At 43.9% G+C, this 27,348-nt stretch overlaps 1 protein-coding gene across 9 annotated transcripts in view; it reads right to left on the minus strand.

Moving 5' to 3' along the window:
• Nucleotides 1-22,557, minus strand: part of MYB (MYB proto-oncogene, transcription factor) — a 28,942-nt gene extending 6,385 nt beyond the window's left edge. The window contains exons 1-15 of one of the 9 annotated variants that reach the window (XM_065835736.2): nt 22,312-22,557; nt 18,312-18,429; nt 16,664-16,735; nt 15,906-15,998; nt 15,286-15,506; nt 13,514-13,748; nt 12,610-12,690; nt 12,107-12,211; nt 10,527-10,784; nt 9,116-9,481; nt 7,384-7,526; nt 6,869-6,983; nt 6,657-6,782; nt 5,867-5,977; nt 5,119-5,226 (exon numbers count right to left, since the gene is read on the minus strand). In XM_065835736.2, coding sequence (XP_065691808.2) covers nt 5,119-5,226; nt 5,867-5,977; nt 6,657-6,782; nt 6,869-6,983; nt 7,384-7,526; nt 9,116-9,481; nt 10,527-10,784; nt 12,107-12,211; nt 12,610-12,690; nt 13,514-13,748; nt 15,286-15,506; nt 15,906-15,998; nt 16,664-16,735; nt 18,312-18,429; nt 22,312-22,334 — 2,175 coding nt within the window. In that variant the 5' untranslated portion in view covers nt 22,335-22,557. The other 8 variants (XM_065835733.2, XM_065835732.2, XM_071806522.1 and 5 more) reach the window with 8 other exon arrangements.
• Nucleotides 22,558-27,348: the final 4,791 nt, after the last annotated feature.

Consider the following 27,348-nt stretch of genomic DNA (forward strand, 5'->3'; position numbering starts at 1 on the left):
GAAAATAAACACTAATTAAAAAATCAAGTGATCATAACTGAATCCTATTTCATTTGTTATGGCAGAGCGTTATTACTGCCCAGGCTGCTATTTCTTCTCTGGGGCATGGGATGGCCTTCTCCTAAACTCTAGGGCTTCCTAAGTTGCTCAGACATACAGCTTGCTAAATACGAGTGTAAGGTGATCCAACTTTGCAGCTTTTACTATAAGCCTGACACAAGTGCTAGAAAGAGTTATTTGATGGCGCTTATAAAAGCTTAACCCTAAAGACATTACTTGGACAAAATTCCTGTTTGAGATGTATGAGCTTTCCAAGTAGCATTAATGGGGGAGATACAGAAATGGGCTAAGCATCTGCAATTCACATTAGGATATTCAGTCCCTTTCTAACTTTTTGTTCTTAAGTACTTATTTTATTCCCAGATCAGAACACATTGCTGCAAATGGCTGACAGTCAAGCTGTCACTTTTCTTCTTTTTGAGAGATCATCACCTGCTTGGGGCAGCTGTAACTCCTGATCCATTCACAACCTAAATTCTGCTGCCCTGGGAGGAAAACAAGCAACGACTGACCTGTAATTTCCAACCCCCATGTGCTTCCCTCAGTTGTGCCAAGCACATCAGCCACTGGCGAGAGAAGGGACAACACAAGTGGAGAAACCTGCAGGGCAACCTGCCCTTGTCATGCAAATCTTCAACCTCCCAAGGGCTTGAACACAGCATGCTGTCCCCTCTCCCAGAGTATGAGATTTTGAGATCTTCTTGCCCCAAAAGAGCCATGGAGAAAAAACAGAGACAGTCTGCTGCTGTAGGGGAGCATGCTGCCTCGCCTGTACATTTTGTCTGACAACTGGCTGCAAATGAGATTCCACATTTCACTTTTTAAATGGAGAAAATTAAGGTTAATGACAGCTTGCACACTTGAAAAGGTTAACCAAGTAACGGTTTTAAAATCCTTTAAACTTACTCTTTAAAGAAAATGGTTACATAAACCACTGAAAGTCAGGAAATTCGAGCTGAAATGTGTCAGTCTGTGGTTAAAAAATGGAAAGTGACAGGAGCTCGGCGTTGAAGAACATTCTCTTTAGCTTGCAGGGCTTCTACCTTGTGTTGTTTCCTTTGTTACTAGGAGAAGAAGATATCAAAGCAGTGCTATTTCTTAAAAGGTTCCATTTCATGGCGTCTTTTGATAGCCTGCAGGGTTAGGTGGATGGCCTATGATGTAGCCTACTTTTCTGTTAAAATTTCTGCATGTGGATAGTTTGTATTATGTATTGCTACTGAACATAATGTGAAATAAAACATAACTTTTACATAGGAAGGCCCAGAAACAGAGTTTTTTACATAACCTCTTAGAAGACACTAGTCAAGCAAATGCTCAGTATAGATCATCAGTTTATCTCAATAAGGGCTTTGTACGTTATGCCAGACTCTTAACCCTTGGAGAAGTTTCTAGAGAGGCCAAAATCTCCCTGCCATGCAACTGAGTATTGCTTGAGTGACAAAAACATAGGGCGCAAAAATCTAGGTTGTAACTAACTCCACCAATATAAAGCAGAAGTACTGGGGATCCATGCAATGGAGTGCAAGAGTAATTCCACCCCAAGGCAACATGTGGGTTTGCTGAGACATCTCCTATTCCTGCCAGGAGAGAATACCCAATGCACAACCACAAGATTTGCCATGCAGGACAAAATAGCTGGCTGAACCTTCACACTTTATCAGAAAGATCCTACACACAGCTGACTTCAAATCCAATGTTTTACAGAGATTTAACTAGGGGATCAGATCAGGACGAGGCCCAAACTCTTCTTGGGTCTAAGGAGGCTTTTTCTCCCATTGCTCTAGTGCAACACTGGTACCACCACATTCCCAGTGCACTTATATGCAGCTGCTTGACCTCACATGCCAAATGATGCAACATGCTGTTCCTCCTAAGGGATGGTGAATCATATAATGCTATCTCATATGGTCATCAACTATTGGTTAATAAGTTGCATATGATCAGTTGTGTACCCAAAATGCAGTAAAAAATATCCTTAGAGATTGCTTAGAACATTAGTTACTCTTGGCTTCTTTGGAATTCAACAGCAAAACAATAAGTAATCAGGCATTTTGGTGAGTTTATTGCTAGGTAAGTATCTTTTTCTTTATGTAAATGCAGTAAAAGTTATTAAAGCAGTGAAAAATATTGTGGGCTGGTAAACATACTACCTCCCTCTTATGTAAGTTCAAATTTAAAAGAAAACGGAATTTTAAGAACAAAGCATATTAAAAAAAAAAGTTTAGTGCTCTTTTTCTTTATCTCTTCCCTTTCCATACACACATCCTAAGCTGCAGAGAGTACTATAATTCTTACTTGGACTGAAGTCAATGAGAATTTGCATAAGTTAGAAGAGTTGGATCAGGCCCAAAATATTAACAGCAACAATGTAAACATATGCAGACACAATTAAATCTCACCTAGATGCATTGGCTGGTGTTTCATGTCTACCCACATGCGATCAATGGATATAGTCCAGCGTTTGCGTGTGCATCTCTGGGTGTGCACATGTATGTGGGCAATATACCAAATTATAAACTAGAAAGCATAAGAATATAGTAACAGTAATATAGTAGTAGTTGTGTAAAAAATGCTACCCGTCAAAATCAAGTGCGAACACTAACATTTTCAATTGCTTTGCACCCTTTAGAAGTGCTGTGTCCTCATCACAGACGTCCAGCTCCACCAGGAGGGAGGGGAAGAGGCGTTAGGGCAGAGCAGCAGTTTCTGGCACAAAAGAGAGCCAGTCCACGTGTCCTTTCTGAGCTGCACAGGGCCAAAGTCCTCTCTCGCATGAGCCCAGGCAGCCTGACCAGGGGTAAAGCAGATTCCCCCCTTTAGCCATGACACTAAATCCAATTCAGAGAGTACAGAAATCATCAGACAATTCTGCATTGTTACAAAAGGTCTGTATTTCATTTGGAAAAAGCTGTCTATGACACTATCACAGACACCTCTGCCCTCCTTCTTCATTTAGGGTCACATTTCAGCTGAAACAGTCAATGCTGCTTTATCAGCAGAGAGAATAATTTTACCTTCATACTGGTTCACCAAGAAGCTGCATATTAAACATTCGTTTTGGGGCTTTTTGCAACTGCTTTTTCTTTCATTTTGACATGTTTTAAACACTGAGATGAGCTGGTAAGTAATTTTTAACTCAGTTCCTACTCAAGAAAAAGTCCTCTTTATCCAAACAATGAGAATACCTGGCTTTTAACATGCAAAATTAAAGGCTTTTCCTAAGGACTGAAGAATGGGATCCAGTATGGCCCACAAATTGACTCATGTAAACTTCCTGAACAATATCAGCGTGAGTGAGAAGGTTAAACAAGCCCTTTCATTTACAGCAGCTTGTAAAGAAATTATTTTTAGACAGCAGGAAACATAACATTGTTGCGCCAAAGATCAAAAGATCCTGCTTTACAGGCACCTCAGATGCTCCGTTTTTATTACAGGCAGAGTTCAGGCACCTATCACTAACAGGACAACCCACAACATACTCTCTTTAGCTACCTGAAAATGTTGTCCTAAACCTACAGAGGAGCCCAGAGCTTGGCCAGGAGACACGGCCAGGTGTCAGTGTGCTGGAAAGGCAGCGGGGCTGAGCTCCTAGGACCAGCAGCCTCCTCCCATGTGCCAGCCAGGGAGCTCCACCAATTCCCTGCAAAGCTGGAGCCCTGGGCTCCTTCACCACGAGACAGTCCAAATTCAGTCCTCAAATAACTGCCTTAACCCAGGGGCGCTGGGGAGAGTGGGGATCTTCAAACCTTTCTTTTAGCCATCTATCGTGGTGCAGCTGAGAAACACAGTTTGTGAGAAAAGAGAAAATAAGCAACAGGGAAAGTGAGTCTTTGGCCCCTACGGACACCCCCATGCAGAGGGGGGGCGCAGTCCCTGCTCTCCAAAGCTGCTTTTCATCAAGTGATTCTGCAGCGCAAAATACAAACGTACTCCATGGCAAACTGTGCCAAATGAGGATGTGTGAAATTTTAATATCTCACTTTATAATGCCCACCTAAAGATGCTTAATCAAAACCAGGTCTTGTTCATTCCTTCCTACTGCAAATAACTCCTAATGTAAGTTCTGGAAATAGGGAGGAAAGAAAGGATTAGCCATGTGGACTATATGTCTGAAAGTCAGGAGCTATGGAGTTATAATTTCCTTTCTGACAGTGACTCACCCTGGGGATTGATACACTTTCCCTCAATTTGCCCATGTGGAGAAGAGATATAAAATGACTTATTCATCTTCCTCGAAAATACGGACTGTGGTGGAAGGATAATTGATCATTATCTACACTGCATTTTGTTCTCTGAATGCCTTGCTGTGGGCCTGATCTAAAGTCCACAGGATCTGACAAAGAGGCTGCTAATGACTTTGGTGAGCTTTGGATCAGCTATATTTGGATCAGCTATATTTTTAAGTATAGAAAAATTATATGTTTGTTAAAAACTAGAAAAAGCATAAATAGGTAAAACACAGCCTAACATCTGACTTACATTGCAACAATCGCACATTTAATTCAGTTCAGAAATCCCAAGATGTACAACTCCTGTAAGGGTTATGAGGTCCCTTCAGACCACACCACAACCACATATCTGGTGCAATCTCAGCCTGTGCTCCAGAAAGGATGTCCTGATGTTTGGCTGGACAGGCAATAGTGGCTGCATCTGTGCTGGGCAGCCAGGGAGTGTCAGGCTGTGTCCTCTCGCCTCAAGGCCAGTGACAGCTTCTGGCCACCACCATGCCACTCAACTCTCCTGCTCTCCAGAACAGCAGAGCCACCTACAAGAAGTCTATCGGGAAAAGCCTCTGACCCACATTAACTCTCCATCCTATCAGTTTAACAGTGGAGCCAGCTGAGTTACAATGACCCATGCATGGTGCTTTGCCCTGTTTAGCTTCCTGGCACAGCTGTAGCCACTGTGTCCTCACACTCCACAGGTAAAGTGAGATCCTCAACCACATTCATCTGAATGTTTCATTCTTCCGTATTCAAAACTTAAAATCAGTTTGTGAGAAAGCAATATATATATATTTATATACAAAGGATATTTTTATCAAGGAATAGTTACCTGCAGAGGACTAGCTAGTGGCCTGTTCCTAGGTACTGCAAATGTTTTGTGAAAGCTACCATCCTCTTCAGACACAGGCATCTTTAAAATGGAGCTGGTAAGAAGATTCTGAACAGGAAAAGAACAAAACAAAACCAAACCCAACAGTTTTCAGTTACTCAAGAGAATAACCTGAATTCAAACGTACTAAAAGCAAACTCAGCCTGACTGCAGAGAGTGCAACACTGGGCATGTCACAGACAGAGTGCTCAGCCTGAGAGCAGACCTAAACCTGGGGTTCCTGGGACTTGGCTTTGTAGGAACATTGTCACATGCAAAGGTTTTTCATCCAGTGAAATTCCCAAGTGCAAGAATAACAATGACACTGAACAGTGCCAGCAAAACAAAGGGAACCATGCTCATGCAAGGTCTCCTTTGCACAAAACAAAACAGACTCTTTCTTGTACCAGTTTTAACTCTGTGACCTAGTCATTTCTATACACAGGTGCAGACAGTCTCCAAGCACAAGCTCTTTACAAAGACTGTGGGCTGCACAATGACTGCAGCTTCTGCTGCTTCTATAGGCATTACAGTGATTTTAATTAGGAGCAGGATTGCTTCTTACACTTAAAAAAGGAAAATTATATGGAAATAATGAACAATACCTACTTGTGAGGGGTCAGACAAAATATTTTCTCTCTTACATTTATGACCTGAACAGCAATGTAAAACAGAAAAACCATTTGGTGGTGTGAAAACTTGCACTTACAGGCACTTCTTCCATCGTGGACGTATGTGTAAAGAGCTGAGTGTTCAGGTTTTCTCCTTCCCAGTGATTTGAGCAAAAAAAATTTCCAGCTTTATCTGTTGGAGACTCCACCTGAAAGCAGGAAATCACGATGATAAAAACCAGTACCTAACTGACCAAAAGCAGATTTATCTGTCAGTTGCTTAATAAATTGAAATATTCTTCACAGCTGTGCATAATGCATGTTTACAGTACGGTCTTTTGCAGAACCCTTGCTCTTTGCAGAAGAAACAAGTTCAAGGTTCTCAAAAAAATCTACACCCAATAAAACTTGGAATACTTGCATTCAGCACTCTGTCAGTATTCAGGTGTTTAATCCCCTAGAAAGGACTGAGAATATATGTATTTTTAGAACTTTAGTGACAAAGTAACATAATGCAATGTCCTCAAATGTTCAGGTTTCTAAATCACTCCATGGAGCTTGGTCTCTGTGGGGTTCTTCTATAGTCTTCACCAATATTAGAAAGATTCAATCCAAATTCCTGTCTAATTTTTTTTCTTTTTAAGTTTCAAATGAAAACTGCATTAGAACAGCCCAAGCAAACCCCTGCTGAAAACAGCAAAAAGACTTCTATGGAAATCACTGGGAGATGAATTAGGCATACCTAGTATACTGTAAAGAACCAACACTAGGATCTTGGGGCTCACATGAAAGAAAAACAGACACAGCTATTTAACAGAAAAGGTATTTGTATAAGTTTCTCAGCAAAGAGTACTGAATTAAATTGCCTCAGGTAAGTTTGAGATTTACCTCTTGTTTGATTTTCTTCAGCAAAGGGGGTCCACTTTCATGTAGCCCAGCCACTATTGCAGATTCCTCCGACTCCTGCTTGATAACATCCTGCAGATCTTCTACAAGATGAGTCGGAGTTTGAGGCTGAAAGGAAGAAACGTTACATCCAAGTCCCAGAACATCCCTCGGCACTAATATCAAAGCAACTTTTATCATTGTTTCCTTCTTACCAGCATCTTCAAAGGACCATATTTGATTTCCTGAGCTGCAAGTGCGTTTTTGAATGGTGTGGGTGTTCTTGGGGAGCTCTCTAATATCGACCTCTTGATTGCTGGAGTTCTGAAACTTTAAAAAGAGGGAGAAAAACTTCAAAGGAACAGGCTTGGAAATATTACCTCTTTACTGAAATACATGCATACAGTCTATGGCTGCTGAAAGACTCACACAAATATTTTCGTGCAGTCCTATAATCCATTTTGCTCTCCTGGCAGAACTTTTATTTAACTGTGATAAAGTGGAATGGCTTCATTTAAAAACCTGGTGAGTCTATATGCATGACTGTTCTGTATTAATAACCTACCTCCACAATTATAAAGTGGAAGTTTTACTCCAAACTAAGCAAAATCTGAATGTGTTAGCAAACACCTCTGCAGGAAGCACGCAGTGACCCAGGACTCCAGTTGCATGCAAGTCTGAAGAAATGAACCCTCATGAATCCGACAAGACAACATAATAACAGACTTACACGTGGTTTTCCTTCTGAGCTTTGAAAGTCTGGTCCCTGTGGAACGGCATGGTAACAGCCATCTTATGGCCACACACCGGCGTGGAAGTTAGTGCAGGGTTGTCCAGGTTCAAGTTTTCGTGACTGGATGAGGTGTTTAAGAACTGCAGGTAAAGAAAGGGAATATCAACAGGAGCATCCAGATTACAAGGCTGACTTCTTAAGTTGACATTATCGAACAAAACAAAAATAAATTATTTCCTTCTGATTGACATAAGTGATCCTCCTGACCCTACAGTGCGGATAGGTGTATGTGGGGTACCTGACTACGTGGCAAGACAATACCCAGTGGTTTGGCTGGAGCACTCAGGAAGCCAAAAGGAGCATTTCTAGAGAGGAAAATTATAAAGTGATATTCTGTCTCAATGAGAAACACTCTTTGCCAATTTAAGAGCTAAAACTTAAAAGCCAGATTTGGATTTTCTGCAAATAAATTTTAATTAATATTAAAAGCAGTGTGGCCAAAGAAAACTGGGTGAAAATGAATAAGGGGTGTTTCAGGAATAAACCCATAGGAAATGGGGCTAAACTCAAAAATATTTATATGGGGAATCTAGGTGCTTTTAAGGCAGTAAATAAAGTGTTTGTCACAGGAAAATAAATTTCTTATCATCTCTCTCAAAACAAAATGCTCTGTTTTCACAGTGTAAAATGAAAACTGCCACCTGTGAAGGGTGCGTGGAGTGTTTTGGAATGGAAACAGCTGACTGAAAAGGAGGTGGCAGTATTAGTTTGGAGAAAATTGCTTTTTTGTTTGCACTATTCCTACCAAGTAACCTAGAATATTGTTTCCATTTCTAGTGTCAACAAATCTTTAAGCGCAGTGGTATGTTTTATTCACCACATTCCCTTCTAGACTCAAATTGCATGGGACTAAAATACACTTTATAAAAATATGCCATGTAAGAAAATTTAGATTTCACAGGATAAATTATATTTATGATTAAAACCCCAAATCTAATGGGAGATCATACATGCGATCTTTTACTATACTTCATGAAATAGTCTTTCTCTTACTTCAAGGACTAAAGCCAAATCAAGGAAAAACAACACAAACAGACAAACAAAAAAAAAAACCAAAACACTTTTAAATAGTGCTACAGCTGTGAAACAAAGCAACCATCAACAGGAAATTGGAAGTGCACACCAGGCCATTTTAACAGGTCATTTTCCTCCTCATTCCTATTCCGCTCCACACCACATGGCCCAGGTTGAGGATGGCGAGCCGTGATTTGAATTTTCTGGTTGTTGTCAGTTTGTCTCACAACCTGAATGCTATTTAAATGCAGTTTGGGGTTTTCTAGGTCAATGAATCATACTGTAAGTGGACAGAGATGGAAAGTATTACAAATGATCAGAAATGTTAAACTCTAGTAGTTGAAGGAGTTAACAGCAAGAGCAAAGCAAGCAATCATATTCCCCTGCAAAAATGATTCCCCTACAAACAAACGAACCAAACAACCAAACAACCCAAGCCCCACAGATGTATTTAAAATAAAGGAATCGACAGTTAGCTTGCTGATAATCTAAACCCAGCAGGAAAAACTAAGAGCAGTGAGAAGATTCAAATATGGAGCGAAATCAACAAGCACAACGGTAATTAGTCATTTGTTCCAAAGGATTAGTTTCTAAATTGTTAAGGCTGGGGTGACTTTTGAGAATTAGTAACATCTGTGCAGAAGTCTTGATCTACCTGCGAGGGAGAGAAGGGCAGGCTTTTGACAGGGGAGCGCTTAGGAGGAGTTGAGCTGCTGACGTCAGCTAGGACCAAGGTGCTATCGTGGCCACTGGCTAAGGGGCTGGAGTGCCCTCTCCTTTTGCGAAGAAGGACCCATGGAGCCGTGCTGCCCTGTGAGGCAGATAAGGACTTTGGTGAGCCAGGAGAAGCCTGACTCGACATGATTTCACTCAAGTTTGTGATGGGCTGTCCTTGAGGGCTACAAGCACTGGCCCCTCTTTGCCGAAGCTGCGTGACTTTGCCTGAGGGAGCTTTGCTAGCCGAAGTGTCTGTGTCTTCAAAGAATTCAAAATGGCTGAGATCACCCCGTGATGAAGGATCCTGAAACAATGTGGGAGGCACGGAGCTATAAGACAGTGTATGGTGCCACCTCATGAAAATACAGTGCTAGGATATGCCCGTAAACAACAACAGTCTTTCCCAGTTCAGTTCAGCTTGACCCTGTTTATTTGAGTAGTAACACTGAATGCTTATTTATGTTTTCAATATTTACCGTGATCACATCGAACTGTCTAACATCTTAGCAGTGTTGCTGGCAACTGAGTCCCTGAAGAAACAATGAGTCAGATGACGTCCTTACTATCTACTTGCCCAGTTTTCTGCTTGGTATGAAGATAGTGCCTTTTGCTAGCAAAAAATGCGTGTCTTGGGCTCTAAACCAAGACTGGTCTCCCCCTAACCCACATGTCTGCTCTGGACATGCTGAATGCGACGTGACACTGTGTGAAGCAGACACCTCTGCTGCTGAAGGAGGGTGCCATCAGCAAGCGTATTTCAACCTGCCACTTCTGTTACACATGGTATCTCAGAGATGTCAGTGACAAAAGGCCCATGTCAATGTCAATCAGCTACCTGGCATTTAAAATGCATGTTTCCAGTTCCTCACATATGCTAGGGCAAGCTCCTTAAACTTCGAGAAGCAGCTACTGAAGCTGCAACAAAACCTTTTTGAAAATTATGCAGATATGTGAACAGCCACACATAAACCTATGGTATGTGTCACTTCAAATATAAATAAGTATCATTTCATTGTTTAAAATCTTTCATGGTGTCTCTGATTTTATTTTAAGGAGACAATATTGAGAGATTGTTTCAAGCTCCTATCATGAAGATTGCTAAAAATCACACTCCCATACCAAGATGCAGCAGGAAAGGGATACACCCACAAAAAGCATATGCATCCACACTTGAAGGCTTAATTTATAAGCAGCCACATTTCGTTATGTCAGAAGCTAAGCTTCAGATCTTGTAGCAACTAAAAGTTACTCGGAAAAAAAAAAAAGAAACACATTTAGGATTCTCCCAGTTCCTCTCCCCTTACTCCTTGACCACACACAAATCCACCTGAGGTAGCAAGTCTACTTACGGAGTCTATTAACTGGAGTGTTTCTGCAAATTCTAAGAGATTCTTAACATTATCCAGGATGTTGCTCTGGTGAACAATCATGCACCGTGCAGGGGATGCACTTTCCTCAGGTAAGGAACCGTGATCCACCGGTGGAGATGGAGTACAGTGCTGATGTTCCCCCAAACAGGAAACAGGTGCATTGTCACCACTGGTCCTGGTACTGTCAGCAATCGTGGTGCTGTGCCAGCTGGGGTAGTTTGATGTGTGGTTCTGTGTCTAAAGGAAGAAGACAAAAAAAAAAAAAAAAAGGAAAGAAAAGAAAAGAAAAGTGGAGGGAAAAAAGGCAGAAGGAACTTAGCAATGAAATTGCACAAAGTGTCAGATACCACTGGAGGAAAGATAAAAGTAGTTGCATCATCATCTAAAAGCTTATGCCTACGAAATAATTGTCAAGATGTTTCCTTTCATCAGTGCAAGATCTCATTTTTAAGTAATATCGGCGTTGTACTTGTTATCCCAAAGTTACCTCATAATTTACTTCCAGGATTATGAGCATTTATCATTACTAACACATTATCAATTCATATTGTGTTACTCCAAAAGCTCAAGAAGTATCTGCAAGCCATTTTCTGTGAGAAGCAAGAAATGGCAGGATTTCCCTACTGAGCATTCAGCACTGTAGAAGGCTAAAGGGTTTAAGAGTTAGAGTTGCTTTTGTTTGCTTATCTCCTTTTCTTCTTCTATCCCTGTCTAATACTACAGCTTACACCAATGCAATGAAGAGGCTGTCAAATCAATGTGGTTAGGAAAGCAGAAGAACAAATTAACAGAAGTTTCTTTCCAGTGTGATCATGCAACAGAAGAAATTGCAAAACATTAACTAAAGTTAAAAAGTGGCCAAACTAACGTATCATGCATGCAGTTGTTTTACTATTAATTTAAATATTACCCAAAAAAAGACTCTGCTGGCTATCACCTGTCTTCAAAAATGAATTGAGGATTCATGGCTTTGGTGATGGTGTTAAAGAATTACGTAAGGGTTTTCACACATTAACATCCAATGGCATATACAGCGAAGTGTGATAGCCAGCATTTGCTCCACACATGCAGTTATGAAGAATCTAACATTATTTGGAGAAGTAAAACAAACTGTCAAACATGCACCAAGTCTGAAGCTTACAAAGTATATAAAACACAGCTGAAGGAAAGAATACAACAGAGGAGAAAAATCTAATGTACAGGCACTACATTTTCATCACATGAACCATTGCACACTTTCAGAAATGCAGATCCCATTGGTTTAAGAAGTGGGATTTTTCCTTTTTGTACAATCATCATATTTCCAATATTACATCACATTACAGAGTCCAGCCCTGCTCCCACTTTGCAAAGTACAATACCTGCAAATTGTTTGCTTTTTCCAATAAAAGAATTTATGAAGCAAATACAGATCACATATGTGCTATGTTTCATCCTTTCAAAACGGAAATATAGAGCCTTGATTAGTATCGAAGGCAGAAGGGGAGTAAAAAGTTAAAAAGACAAGCACTGGGGTAATGCTGCTATCCCTCCGTCCAAGCACACAGTGACAATCTTACTGGTAATGCCTGCTGCCCTTTCAGTTCATTCTCAGTCGACATTAGTAGCAACTCTAATTCCTTTATTCGTTTTTCTTTCTCAGGGTCTTCATCATTATAGTGTCTCTGAAATTAAGAGTTAAGGGAAAAGAAAAGATAAAGGTCTGATAGGATGTAGCAACTAACACGCTCATGGCTTGCCATCCTGTGGTTGTAACAGCCAGATTAGACTCAAAGATGAAACAAACGCCAATTGTGTTTTCCACTACCAAAGTCGCTGCTGCATTTCAGTATAGACATTTGAAATGGAGAGTGAAAGCCACCACGCCAGATGTCAACTACTGTGTTTTAAATCCACTTCAGAAAAAGCAATTATTAGCCATGTTAGAACTCCCCCACCTTCCCCGTTTTCTCTCTTCACCACACTTATTACACTAAAATGTTTTCTTAATATACAATATCTCCATTTTGACTTATCAAATGTTTAACAAATTGGCTCTTGAAATGAGGTTCAAGTTATCTACCTGAATAGCTGCAGCAGCTGGCTGAGGAACATTGACAATATTTACATGCAGTGCTACTGGATATGGGATCTGACCATGGACCTAGGCCAAAAAACAAAAGACACTAAAAGTTATTACTTCTATCATACGGTCTGCCTACATTATGAATTCATGTTAAACATACTTTGGTTTTAGGTACTTAATATTTATAATACAGGGAGATGAAATATAAAAAAAAACCCCACCCAACGTTTACAAGAAAAGTGTACAGTTTTTTAAGAAAATGACAGTAAGCACTATAAAGGAAGAAAGAAAATTCATATATGAAATATCTAAACTTCCTGAATGAGAAAAGATGAATAATTTATAGATGTTTTTGTAAGATTTTTCTAAATTGAAGTAAAAATACAAAAGATGCAATTTATTATCATCTAAAACTCTACAATGTAACAGTCTGAAGCAGCAGCCTGTTTCATTATTAATCACTAATAGAAAAAGAATCATATTAAAAACAATACTTGTTTACTTGGTTCCAACAGGTGACCCCCAAACAGAATATTACTGAAGGGAACGTGGGAGATTTTGACATAGAACACAGAATTAACCAGTTTCAACTGATTTTCAAGAAATGTAATATTCATCACCATAAGAAACAGTCCTGGAAGCATACAAGCTTACAAGACATTAAGAACACCGAATCCGATTCCACCACCTCAGTGCTGGCAATCAATTTGAAATGTACTTATTTTCGTCCCTGAGTGAAGCCAAAGTCAAAGAATTCCTTGCCTGACATCAAGCACACACAAGTCCGCCAAGTCTGGGAAAAAACACTTCATGCTTCCTGCAACCAGCTATGGCTAAATTGCACCCACCTGTTTAACAAATCAAAACAACCCCCCCCACACACACATTTTCAGGCGCTTACGTTTTGTGGCTCAGAGATGTGGTAGTAGGGGTAGTCACTGCTCAGCGGGGGCTGGCCAGCTACTGGCAGCTGTGCAGAAGGTGGGTTGTGAGCAAAAGCCATCAAGTGGTTGTTCTTCTGAAAGCCGGTGGCTGCTGAGGAGTGACAGGCTTTGGAGGACTCCTGCAGGTAGCCCTCCTGCTCAACCTTTCTGCGCATAGTGGAATTCCAATGGTTCTTGATGGCATTATCAGTTCTACAACAGAAATACATACATTTGATGAGTGTTAAAAACGAGCTTTCCAGTTCAGATAGATTAATGGGCAGGAAACTGCTGTTGGTATTTCTGTTTAAACCTCAAGCTGTTCTCTGACCTTTCTCCTGCTCCCACCTTTACAAATGCTACTCTCAACTTCTCAGGAGAGATGCTCAGTACAAAAGGTAGGGAAAAAGACACAGGGGCTACGGTTGTTTATGTACTTTTTAAAGCAATTTCTAAGCCTTAGGTCCTCAAACTCTAAGAAATTATTAACTTAAGCTTCACCTCATTCCGGTGAGGTGAGGTGACAACAAAGGCTAACCCCTTTGAGGTTACCCTAAAGGGCTGCCAACATCATCTTCCTAAGTCTTAGTATTGCAATGGAATTTTATTTTATCTTACTGATGGAAAGACAGACTGCAGAGAACAGCTGTGAAAAGACCAACCTTCAAGCAATTTTCCAACTGGCCACCTAGACAGTGACAACATCAAGCTATACACACAAATTCAGTAAACAAAGCTGTTGTGATTTTTTCATAGCAGCAGAAAAACTGAGATTCAAACTCTCACATAAACGAGTTAGAAAAAGCAAGCTTATCAAGTCTGTGAGACTTCAAGAGTACACTTGGAAAAAAGCTCCTCTATTTGAAAAACATTGCCACACAGTATCATTGAAAGCTGCATCTGTGGTGTGTGAAAGCTACAGAAAAACTTTCCAAGGGTTAATTCCTTTCTTGTTTTCCTCTAGAAGGTGAAAGCAGTCTAGTGAATGCCTGCTTAAAAGGGTATCATCATCTTAGGCATTATATTTAGATCTTGAAGAAGCTTCACCAAACAGCAGGAATAAAAATGGGAAGGTAAACCTCCCCCTTGCTTACGTTGTATGTTTGGCTATACTTTATGTTGAATCACTTTTACTACAGGGCAAGTAAGACACTGAATATCTGAAATTATATGCAAGCTGTGCATATGTTTTCAGTGAGACAGGTATTTCCAGGACCAGATTTCGAGGAAGTCAGTTTCTCCTATTTTATACATGGATTTTTAACAGGTCAAAACCATCTGGATGATTCAGGAGCAATTACAAATGTTCAAGCAGCCTTCTTTTAAATCACCTTGAATAAACACACTGGATTTCACGTTGAAAGCATACTCTTACTTGAACGTAAATTATGATCCACTTGTAGAGCCTGATCCTTCACTGTTCAACCAATTCAAATTTTGACAGTTACTGCAGGCACAAATAAAATTGCTCAGACATTTAGGACACTGTTTCTGGCTTGCTCTAGTTACTGGGATTTTTAACTTACGGTAAATACTAAAAGCATGTAAAAATAGCATACTGTTCCATGTACTGATCAAATAGCACAGTTCCACACTGAGAAAAATGCACATCGATGTCATTGGCTTTCCAGGTTTTGAGTCCAAGATTTTTTTATTTATAATGTGCAGCCCAAGGCAACTGAAACAGGCTGCTCAGACCTGCAGCTTTTTCCTTGTTTCCTATTTAAGAGCTAAAGGTATATGTCATTACCGTCCAGGCAGCAACTTTGCAATTTCTGCCCATCTGTTTCCCAGCCTCTTGTGTGCCTGGTAAATAATTCTATCTTCCTCTTCTGTCCAGGAGGTTTTCTTCACTTCTGGATTCAAATGGTTGTGCCACCTCTCCCTGCACTGTTTTCCAATCCTTCCCTTCAAATGCTTAGCAATGACAGACCAGCGCTTTGGACCATATTTCTGCACGAGTTCTATTACCTTCAAAGAAGGACACAAAAACTGCCTGTATTTAACAATGCATAATGAATCAATGATATATATATTTTTTTTTCCTGTGGTGGAGCAATATTTTCAACAACATTTCTCAAAATTGCCATGGTAAACCCAACACACACTTAAGGTTCCCCAATTCCCACTTATACTTTTAACCAAGAGGAAAAATCTAGGAATAGTTAAAGTATTTCTAGGCTACATATAATTCTACATTTCAATGCTGTAAAGCACGATTAAGTAGTTTGTATAGAAAGCACTACGCAACTACTAAGCATTGTCTCTGGCCATATTAGTATTAAGACCACCAAAGTCTCTAGGAGTTTTGCCCAAACACATGAAATCTGCTAGTAAGGCATTAATCAGATGGAAAAGAAAATTGATTACCCTTTGATCCTCCTCTTTAGTCCACGGACCTTTGATAAGTTCTGGGTTTAGTACCTTCTGCCATCGGTGCTGGCACTGAACATCTGTCCGATTCTAGTGAAATGCAAAATGTGCAAAGTAGATCATTCCTTAGACAAGATGAATGTAGAATGAGAATGCTCCTATGTAGGCACCCTTGTTCCCAACGTATTTCATTGATAATTACTATTACTAAACAACACGGAGTGATACAATAGTAGGTCTGAGAAGAAGGTGCTCAACTCTCAATTTGCTCACAGAACCAGATAAGATTTCCATCATTTCTGCAGTGAGGACTGTATCACCAAAACTACACAAACTGAATCTTCACCTTCTGCAGAACAGCTGTCATACTTTTACATGCAGTATTTCTACAACAGACAAAGTGTTCACAAAGTAATTATGTTCTAAAGCATACTTACAATTCACCAAAGCTAATTTTGCTCTGTGATTAGACATTTTGTTCCAGTGTTGCATTGACCACTTACTGTGCAACACCCTGCCACCCTCCCCATTTTCGCTTGCTTGATTTTTTCCAGCCTTTTCTGAGAAATGAAAGGAAAATTGAAAGTAAGGGTTTCCACAATATTCTAACTAGATTTCTGAGGTCTTAATCCGTGGAGGTTTTATATCTCCTGCAAAAATGTAACTATAAAGCAACCACTCCTCTTTCCCTTACTTAGAAACCTCCGATAAAGGGTTGTCACTAGAACTGGAAACAGAAACCAATATCCACCTACAGGAAGGAAATTGGCAATGACTTTCCAGTCTTCCGTGCCATTCTGCTCCACAAGCTTCTTCAGCTTCTCATCCTGAATCATTAAAAGAAACAGACATCATTAATATCACAATCTCTTATAATGCAAATGAAATATAAATTTTTTAAAAGTTGTGTCCTTCTAGCTTTTTATGCACGTATTTCTGCTTCCTGAGTGCAAGTGGAGGTGATCTGTAGTCTTCTCATACTTTTAATTGTCTAAATGAGTCTTTTCTACTCTTGTAGATTTTGGTAGGTTCTTTACTGTGCTGCAGGAAAAACAACTTGACCTCTTTGCTGTTGACTCACATTATACATTCCCATTTTACTGCTCAAAGCAATGTAACTGTTATTCTTGCACTGGATTTACAGAAGGGCATGGACACTTAGATGGCAGGCATCAGAATAACATCAAAATTCAGGAACACTCTGGCACCCAGCTGTCTGGGACCTCTGAAAATCACAGTATTAAGTTTTATATGTCTTGCAAGTAATGGGTGTTCCAGCAATTTGCTCATTGCTTATCCATGTACAATGAATGCACAATAAAACTAATGGCTCCTTTTTTGCTCTTGATCACTATGAGGGAATTTTGCATACTTGCAACAGCAAAAAAATTGGTCCAGTATTTTTAAAGATAAGGCCAGAAATACAGAACCTAAAGACAAAAAAAAACTAATCTCATGTACTGGGAAAGATCAAGATAGCATGAGATGAGTGAGAACTGCCCCCAGAGATAAGAGAAGAGGAACAACCCTCCCCTTCCCTGATCAGTGCCTACCAGTACGCTCCCAGTTCATGTGGAAGAAAAGTGGCCATTGGCCATCCCTTCCTCCCAGGCCACATCACGACATCCACGATTTAAAAAAAAAATTAAAAATGCTTGCAAGAGGTGACCTGCAATTGTTTATATATCAACAAACATTGTTAGAGAGGAGAAAGTCAAAACATAACTTAAGAACTGTATTAATGTATTTCATAATAAACTCAAACCAGTTAAATGGCCAGAGGATAGCCACCTGGCAACAGAGTTTGATACCACAATTTATTCAGAAAGTCAGCGCAAGGTTACTGTGGCTAAAACGCATCCTGACCTTCAAATACAAAATACATCTTCAATGCTCAATTTTGGTACTGTTGGATTTATTTCTTCCAGCTTTCAACTTATTTCCACTCAGAATCATAGTGCTGTAATTAAAGTGCAAATTTCAAATGGCACAAAACGACTGCAGCAGTTTCTGCCACAGTTGTTTGCTGCTGTGGGACACTGAACACATGCCAGTTCTTGCATAGCAACTGTTTTCAAACAAAAAGAGGCAGCAGTAACAATCAAGCACTGCTGCAGGTAACTCTTAATCTGTTTCTCCAACAGGGATTACACAGAGACTCACATACCTGTAACACAGACCTTGGTGGATATTAAAAAATGTGTTTATATATTTATTTAAAAGAGAAGAACAACCCAAAAAGTTAAATAAAACACTGAATGTAGCTCATGGGTTGAAACTGTCTTCATTCATGTACGCGGGACTGGTGTTGAAGTTAGTTTGCAGATAAGCAACTCAGATAAGAATGTGATCCATGCTCTCTCCATCTTTTTACAGGCAGGATATGAATGAACTTGAATTTACCTCTTCACGGGTCCATCTGGTTTTTCCTAAGTGACGTTTTCCGGTCTTGGGAAGCAGACCATCATAATCATGATCATACATCTCAACATCTTCTTCGTCATCATCACTACTGTATATACTGCAGAAGGAAACACAGTGAAACACAGAGAGGAACATGAGGACTTGAGCTACTTAATTACAAAGCACAAAAAAACCCACTACAATCCTTACAAAGGTTACATAGATAAAAGTTTTAAAACTTGCACAACAAGATTTTGTTCTGCATTCTGTTGTTCTAGTGTTCTGAACTGGTTCTGCTGTTTTTGGTATCCACAGATACAAGCAAAGGGCTGGCAACCTTCGTATTACTGTGCATGTTTAGACCTGCTCTTACTGTTGGATCAGTGGTGAATTACACATTTGGCAAACTTTCAACCAATGAAGGTTTCAAATTAAAATACAATGTTTGGGACAATGAAGAGAACTAGAGGCTGTGTCCATTACACAAGCACATGTTCAAAATCTTTAACTCGTGCCATACATTCCGAAAAATATTAGCATTTTTGAGTGTTTAATAGAATAGGATAGTTGTATCATTCCCAAGTAAAACAGACTATGTATAAATACAAAAAGTTTACCAATAATAACTTTGTTTGAGAATATGGTTGTGGACCCTATATGTGAAGGTAAAAGTTTCTGTAATTAAGTAAAGCCAGTAAGTGATGGCATTAAAATGCAACAGGCTCTCATATAAAATGTACCTGCCGTTTATGGGTCTAGACAGACAAGGGTTGAGGACAAGTATACTCCATATCCTGCCACCAACAACTGAATGATTGAACCTTTTTATACTCTCAGTTTCTTTAACTTAAGACTTCATTACCTCTATTCCATTTCTACATACCTCATACTGTTTTTGAAATACTCTGCTTCTCACCTAGTTCATGACTAAGGGATTTCCCCAGAGGCTATCTACAGGCAAAAAGGACTCTATTACTTTTTTCACAAACAGCACTTGCCCCACTCAGTTAACGAAAATTTAAAAAGAGTTTTGCAACAAGAGCTGTCTTTCTGGTGGGCAATATTTTATTTCCAACTTTCAAGATATGAGCAGCAGTTCTGACACTTCAGCTTAGAGATGATAACCACAAGTGCTAGAAAGGAGACAATGCCATGCTGTGAGACTAAAAACTGTGATATATCTGATAGTATGATATGCTGTGATATGTTAAGGTATGACTAAGACATTAAAATAAAGTTATTTTGTAATAAAATTATCAGGCATTGTTCATCCCGTTAGTTTGTTTTCAGGTAATCACTTTTAAAATCAAGCTGCAGTGAAGCACAGAGGCTGTTAGTCAAGATGCAAACACCTCCAAAATGCAAGCTGTTAAACATATATTCTTTTAAAGTACACTGGGTTAATCACACCTTACATCTTCCACCCTGTTTTCTGGCCTGTGGCATGTGACATTAAAACTCTGCTACACGTAGGTATGAAGTTTTCCACAGTCTGCTGTGATGTGTGTGGCCTTCCCAGAGCCTCTGCCGGGTGGCCCCTGACTCACCCACCAAGCCCATCGCTACCACTCTCAACTCACCCCCACGGTGCTGTGGTCCTCCAGCCTGCCTGGCCCCATAGTTCACTCCCTACTCCCCGGCCCACGTAACCATTTGGGGGAAGTGCTGACTGCAGCTCCAACTCTGCACGCCAAGGCGAACCCCTCGTTGGCAGCTGGAGCCTCCCGGGCCTCAGCGGGGCAGCGCACTTGAGCAAAGCTCACACGCTCCAGCTGCAGCAAACACAGCTCTTTCCTCCACCACTGCTCAAAGGAGATTCACTTTTCTAAGTGACACAGAGACAGCTGTGTGACTGCCCATATGCCAAAGGAAGTTTTGTGGCTCAGTTTCCAAGTATCATTTTGAAAATGAGTTTCAGAGATTGTAAAAGCACCAGGTATGCATCCATCAGTGACGCTTCCTGCACTGCAATGTGTTTCAGACACAGCAGAGAAACACCGTTCTGCAGCTGCAGCAGAACATCAGTGGCAAACAGGTTAAAATCATTTTAGTGCGGTGCCAATAAGGTAACCGGTTTATCTAAATCACCGGGGCCTTGCCGGCACCGCAGCACTGAGCAAAAGCCGCTGTACTACCTGGGTTCCCCAGCAGGAGAAAAGGTCCCTGGGATTTCGGGACGCCCGGTAGCTGCTTCAGCCAACCGGGCCCTCAGCGCTGCTCTAAACTTTTTTTTTTTTATTATTCACCTCCGGCCGCAGCCCCGAAGCCTCCCCCCGAGCGGCACGGCGCAGTGCTCCGCCCGGCCGGGGAAGAAGGCTGGAGCCCCCCGCCTGCTGGCGCCGCTCCCCCGGCGTTCCCCCAGCAGCAGCGGCGGCGCTTTTTGTCCGGACAACCGACTTGTGCAACGATCCACGGGGAAAGAAAAAAAAATAAATAAAAAGGGAGAGGGAAAGAAAGAAAAGGAGGGGGCGGAAAGGAAATGACTCGCTGCTGCTACCGTGATTGAAGGAATTCGGACACCAGCCCCGCGGGGCAGAGCCCGCGCCCGCGGCAGAGCCCGCGCCAGCTCCCGCGGCAGAGCCCGCGCCCGCTCCCGCCGAGGCGGCCCCGCTGTCTCCGCTCCGCGCCCCGCAGGGCAGGCAGACACCGCGCCGTGCCACCCCTGCAGCCCGCGCCGCCGCGGCGGGGCTGCCGGCCAAGCCCGAGGCGGCGGAGCGCCGTGTCCCTGCGGGAGGCGCCCGCGAGGCAGGCGGCGGCTGTCCCTCTCTTTCGGGAGAGACGGGCCGGGTGATTCACCGCCAGCCCCAGCGACACCTCGGCTCTGACACTGAAAGTACAGCCCGGCGCTCGCCCAGCGGCCCGCTGCCGTAAGCCCTTCTTCCTTAAAAAAAGCACCCCGCGTCCCAAATCCCTCCGGACGGGGCCGACAGCCGGGCACGGAAAGGCAGGGCTGAGACCTTCTCCTCTGCCACGGCCAGCCAAAGGGGAGGGGAAGAGAGGAGGATGCCGTGCTGCAAAGAGAAAGAGAAAAAAGCCTCCACGTGTCTGACCCGCCGGCCGCGGCTAATTAGACAACAACCCTGCTCTGTGCGCCCGCCCGCCCGCCAGCGGCGGCACGGACGCAGCCACGCGGCGCTGCCCCCCCGTCCCGTCCCGACTCGTCCCGTCCCGACCCGTGCAGCCCAATGCTCCTGGGGCACCGCCGCCCCCGGCCTCTGGCGCGGCGCGGCGGGAGTGGCCCTCGCCCAGGAGAGCGGCAGGCAGGTGGGCACGGCTGACAGCTTCGGCCGAGCGCCCCGTCGGACCCGCAGCCCCAGCAGCTGCCTGCCCATGCCACCACGCTCCGGCATGTGACGAACGGCGTGTGCGGGAAAAAGGCAAGCCCCGCTGGGCGCAACTACCCCCGCAACAGAAAGCCGCTCTCCCCAGGGCAAAAGGGCCGCCACTGTAAGAATAAATTAAAAAAAAAAAAAAAAAAATACGAGGGAGCGAGCCCAGCCCCGTGCCCGCCGCCCACCTGCCGTCCCACCCCGCCGGGAATGAATGAATGAATGAGACTGGACGCACTACCTGCTGCCGCCGAGCCAACCTGACATTGTCCTGCCGTGCAGCTGCGGGGCGCGCAGCCCCGCCGGGCTCCGCGGTGGCCCCTGCGGGCTGCGAGCCCCGGCACCCCGCGGCCCCACCTCGGCGTCCGGCAGCCGTGGGGCGCGGGGCCCGGGCGCCCGCTCAGCGGCGGCTCTGCGGCGCGTCCCTCTGGGCTGCCGCTGCACCGGAGCCGCCGGGGAGGAGGGTGCTTCGCACTGCGCTTGGGGGTCGGGGGCGGAGTAGCCCAGGTGCGCGGAGGACAGGAGGCTGCCCGCCCGCGCACCGCCCCGTCCACCGGGAAAGCCCTTCTCCCACCGCTGCCTTCCCTTTCTCCCGCCTCGCGTCCCGTCTGACAGGCGCGGAGCGGAGTGCAGCGGGGCCGGCCGCCCCCCGTCCGCAGACAGCGGGTTACCTGTGCCGGGGTCTCCGGGCCATGCTCGCACCGGCCGCTGGGGGAGGAGGACGGGGGAGCCCGCGCCCGCCGCCGCGCCCTGCTGCCGGGCTGCGCCCAGGCGCTCCGCCGCCGCGCACGGGAGTGCCGAGGAGCCGCGGGAGGAGGAGGAGGAAACAGGTTGAGATTAAAGAGTAAACTCTGTAAACAGAGATGCCATCAAACAAAGGGCCCTTGGACACTCCCCCTCCCGCCAAATCTGGCGCCCCTGCAGTGCGCAGGCGCCTGGCGCCGCGCGGCGGGCCCGTGCCGCGGCGGCGGGGCGCGGGGCGGGCGGACAGGGGCAGCGCGCCCGACGGGGCCCTCCCGCCCCGCCCCGCCCCGCCCCGCCCCGCCCCGCCCCGCCCCGCCCCGCCCCGCCCCGCCCCGCCCCGCCCCGCCGCACAGGGCCCCCTCTCAGCACCAGCGCCGCAGCCCCTCGACGGCGCGCTCGGAGCCTCCATCCCGGCGGGGGAAGCTTTCAATGATGAAGCCGTCGGGGTCCGGGGGAGCGACTCCCCCCCTCCCCCCCCCGGGCTGTACACAGCGAGTGGGTCTCTCCCTAGGGCGGCGCGGGCACCCCCGGTGTATCGGCGACAACCCCCGGGCCACGTATGTGCCTCCCGCGGACGGGGGCTCGCCCCTGGCAGGTGCACCTGCTCCACTCCCTCCGTGGCGTGCGGGCTGCAGCAGCCCTCGGGGGGCGAGCAACCGCCGCAGGAAATACAAAATAAAAGCGACGCCGGGGGATCTGGGGGAACTCTTGCGGGGCCAGAGGGACTCCGGGGGTGACCGGAGTCTGGAGCTGCCCGGTGTTTGACTGCGGCTGCCGCGCCGCGGGGGATTTTTGCTATAGTTCCCCTTGCTGCTGCCAGGCGGTGGATGGTGCCTGCCGCCGCGGCGGGAGGGGCGGTGGGTGTCCGATGAGCTCCAGAGAACACGTTTTTTTGATACAGAAATGAGTCAGGATGTGAAAAATGGCGAAACATGCAAAGTTCCCAGGCTGCGCTGCCGTTTCAAAGATCGGGGCTGTGCAGCGGTTTCGGCGCACTCGCCTTTTCCTCAAAGGCCCGCGGCTCATCAATGAGCCGCCGACGGGGCGGGCCGGGCCGGGGCGGAGCCACGGGGCCGCTCCCGGGCCCGGGGCGCCGCTCCCGAAGGGCCGGGGCGGGCTCAGGGCCCGCTGTCCCTTGAGGCGGCGCGTCCCGCGGGGCCGGGGCCGTGCGTGGGGCACAGCGCAGCCCGCGGGCAGCTCCCGACGCCGCCTCGCCGGGTCCCTCATGTCCCTTAGGCTCCGTATGTCCTGTAACGGGATTCACCGACGCTCACAGCGCAGGGGTGGACAGCTAGCCGGGGCTGCCTCCCCGAGCTCTGCGGACGCAGCGCTTCTTGGGATCACACCTTGTCCCAAATTAGCCCGAGGGTTCACGTGCTTTTCCCACATCTTAGACAGGAGCTGCTGTCGCTCCCAGCCTCCACTTGCCTACCTGTAAAATGGGTCTGCTGCACCGTGCGACCAACACTGGTGCAGAGTGGAGGTGATTTCTTGGCCTTTTTTGCAAAGCGTTTCCCTGCTAGGAAGGGTGGGCTTTAATGCTAGTGGCAGTGGAGGAACTGGAGAAACAAAGACTAATTCAACTCTGTTCTACACCTATTCAATTTATAAAGTGCCTACTGTCATCAGGAGAGAACAAAGCTACTCTGATCCACCAGATTTTAGTGGCTTTTTTTTTTTTTTCCCCCCTGGTAAAGATTTATTTGGTGAATGAAGGAAATCAGAAGGTCAGAGAAAATTTGGGAAGATGCTTCAGTACTCACATTGTAGCTAGCCACTGTTGCCAGGTGTTGAAGATGTTTCATTTTATTCCTTCAGAAAGGAAAGCAACTGATGCAGAATCAAAGCTGATAGTAATCCACAAGAGTATAATTTTTTTGTGTGTGTATATAAAATGTTGCTTTTATTACTGATAAAGGGAATAATACTTCAGCACTGCTAGGATCGAATCCTGAATCTTTTACAGAAAGTTATTTAAAAATAAGACAGACTTGTGAACGCTGCTCTGCTCGTGAGTATTGCTTATGTACACATGAGACCTGAAGCTGGGCCCATAGTCAACGCAGCTTTAAGGCTATCACAGGATTCACTGGATCTGCTGTTAAGGGTAGGTACTACTTTGTGTCTGAAAAGGTACATTTCACTGAAACAGTGCGGTCATGTTGCCTACAGTTTACCAGAGAGGTACAAACAAAACTCTGCAAGGTTTTCTCTTCCTGCTTCTGTGGGAAACATTTTCTCCTGTTGATTTTTGCAAATATTTCAGTGTTAACTGAGACAAATCCAACATCCTCCCGATTTGGATGTAAATTTGCTGAATAAATGCAAAGAATGTCTATTATTGCTCTCAAGAGAACTGTTAATATGCACAATTTTCTTCTGAAGGTTTTGTGGAAGACATTTCTTCTCCAGTGATTCTGAATAAATACTTATTCTTTTCTTCCCAGACTGAACCACCCCCCCACACACATCTGGATTACCTCCACTCCAGGTTTAAAGATCACTCTTCCCCAAATCTGTGTATATAAACCCCACTAAAATCAGTAAAGTGTGCACATATACTCCAGTGCTGTTGCTTTTTTCCTAATGTTTAAAATTTAGGTAAAAATGAGCCACAACTCTACTATTTCATTTTCTTTACAAAGCATCTGTAGCCTCAGGCCATTTGGGGTGTGAGGGTTCTTTGTAATATATCCTTGCCAAAGCCACCCCCCCAAAAAAAAAAAAAAAAAATCACTTCTGTGTCTGAACTAAGAGATCATATGCCCTAGATGTGCAGTAGCAGACATCTTCTTGTATTACTCTTCCAACTTCATTAATTAGTGATGTCTCTGAGCCTATTTATAGTAATTGCATCAACTGAGAGAGTAATTGTAAACAGTGTAACTGCATGTTCTGTTGATCTTTTACCTACACAAATTATATAAGTAATTTAATAAAAAGTAATTTTTTATATATATATATATATATATATGGTAAATACACATTGAATTACTTGATTTCCTGCACCTCTACTACAAACACAAACCTCAAAATGGAGTTAAAAGTATGTGAAGAAAGTTTTAAGAATCCTAATTAAACATCAAACCCAAGATGTGCTGTCTTCCTCCTTAATGTTTTCCTGTTGCAATCTGCTGTTCAGCTGGTATAACTTGGGCTGAGCATTGCCAACATCAATTAACTAGGCATAACCAAAGAGACAAGGCATTTTAAAGGAAATTTAGCTAGTAGAAGAAGAGTAATAAGCCCAAACACCAGGATTTTCCAAATGAATAAGAGATAGCTGCATAAATTCTTTTCAGACTTCAGAAAATCCCAGCAGCAAACTCTACCTATGTGTTGTTCCTACTTTTGCTGAGTTTGTCACAGAATCTGCAAGGAATACTGTGAAATCAGTGTCTAACTGCTTAATGTGATCACACACAGGGTTTTTTTTCTATGACAGTGTTATAAATAGACTCCTTTCTTTCCTTCTGGTCTGAAGCCATCTTAGAATGCCAGACGCATTTTTATAAATGCATGTTAATATATACTTTTTGTTTACTTTCTGCATTTCTTTCAGCTTGTGCACTGAAAAAAAAAAAAAGCAACTTTCACTTTTTTAGTTTCACTTTTAGACTGAAGTTACTGTAAAGTTTCAAATGCAGTTGTGGTATTTTTATCATTGAAAATTGCATGGTTTTTGATATTTTGGGCAGAAATATTTTCAATAAATACTGTTAACACATTTGAAGCAAAGTAAAAATGTATGTTTTCCCTTAATGTAGGCTTCCTAACTTAAGTTTCTCGTAAAAGAAGATAAGAAGGTTGATTAAAAACTCTGGGGAGACAGGCAGGAGACTGGAGTTTAACTCTGCTTGTATCACATACCAAGTCACTCAGAGGCATGTATTTAGCCAGGTTCCTTTACCCATGGATATAAATTATGTCCAACAATGTGCATTAACGTTTTTGTTCTGGCAAAAGGTGTGTGTGAGCGCCAGCCTGGTGGCTGCACTGCTGGCTTCCTGAGGGGGACCTGCCTCAAAGGTAGCTGGATGTGTCACCACCCAGATTTGCATGTGCGCCAGGACTCTGAGAACAGCAAACACATAGGTGTGAGTGGCAACCACCTGCCCTGCTGGGAAGGGACATTGTGTGGACCCGGTTAGGGCCAAAATGGATAGCAAACTGGGGGCCAGCAGGACATGTGGCTACCTCCACACCATCATACCCACGTTTTCTTGCATCTGGGCTGAAAAGCCAGAGAAAGGGTAGTGAGCTGAGAGGAAACTGTTTCAGTAGCTGGAAACAAGATCCCCCCTGGGCTATGCACCCATGTGCTTAAAGAAAGAAGGAGGTGCTCTGCTGGCTCCTACTCCAGCTGTGTAGATGGCATAGCCTAGGTCTTCAGGTTTGCACATGTGGTTTCAGCACATGCCCTTCTAGAGCTTGCTAGACCACTGTTAGCTTGTAATTATACCAGAGCCCCTACACTGAACATCTGCAGTGTGTTCTGGTACAGAACTGGAATAAGACAGCGATGATTCAGGCTTACCAGCTGGCTGCATTATTTCTTTTTGTTTATTTTTAAAGTATAGTCTACCTTAGCCCAGGTCTGGTAGCAGTAAGAATCCAGTGATGAGGTTAGACTGAATCAATTGAAATTTTATATGAAAGGGCTTACCAACAGAATAAGAGATCTGTTTCCTTTCTGATGTTACATCTAGATTTTCCTGATGCCAAAGCCTTGGAAAATCCTATTGATTTAAAAAGTAAGGGAAAATCAAGAGGGACCTGTGCTGCTGCTGGGAAAAAAACTGTAGGTTATAGCTACATAATACAGAATGAAAGGAAGGAATATAACTTGGTGAAATTAGGATCCTGAGTGAGGGAGAAAAGGTAAACCTTACAGTCTTCAGCACAGGCTCTTTATTGTGGTAAACCCTCTTTGTTTGTATATGGCTTGGAAGGAGAGCAATGCC

The sequence above is a fragment of the Patagioenas fasciata genome, chromosome 3, assembly GCF_037038585.1.
Source record: "Patagioenas fasciata isolate bPatFas1 chromosome 3, bPatFas1.hap1, whole genome shotgun sequence".
NCBI lineage: Eukaryota > Metazoa > Chordata > Aves > Columbiformes > Columbidae > Patagioenas > Patagioenas fasciata.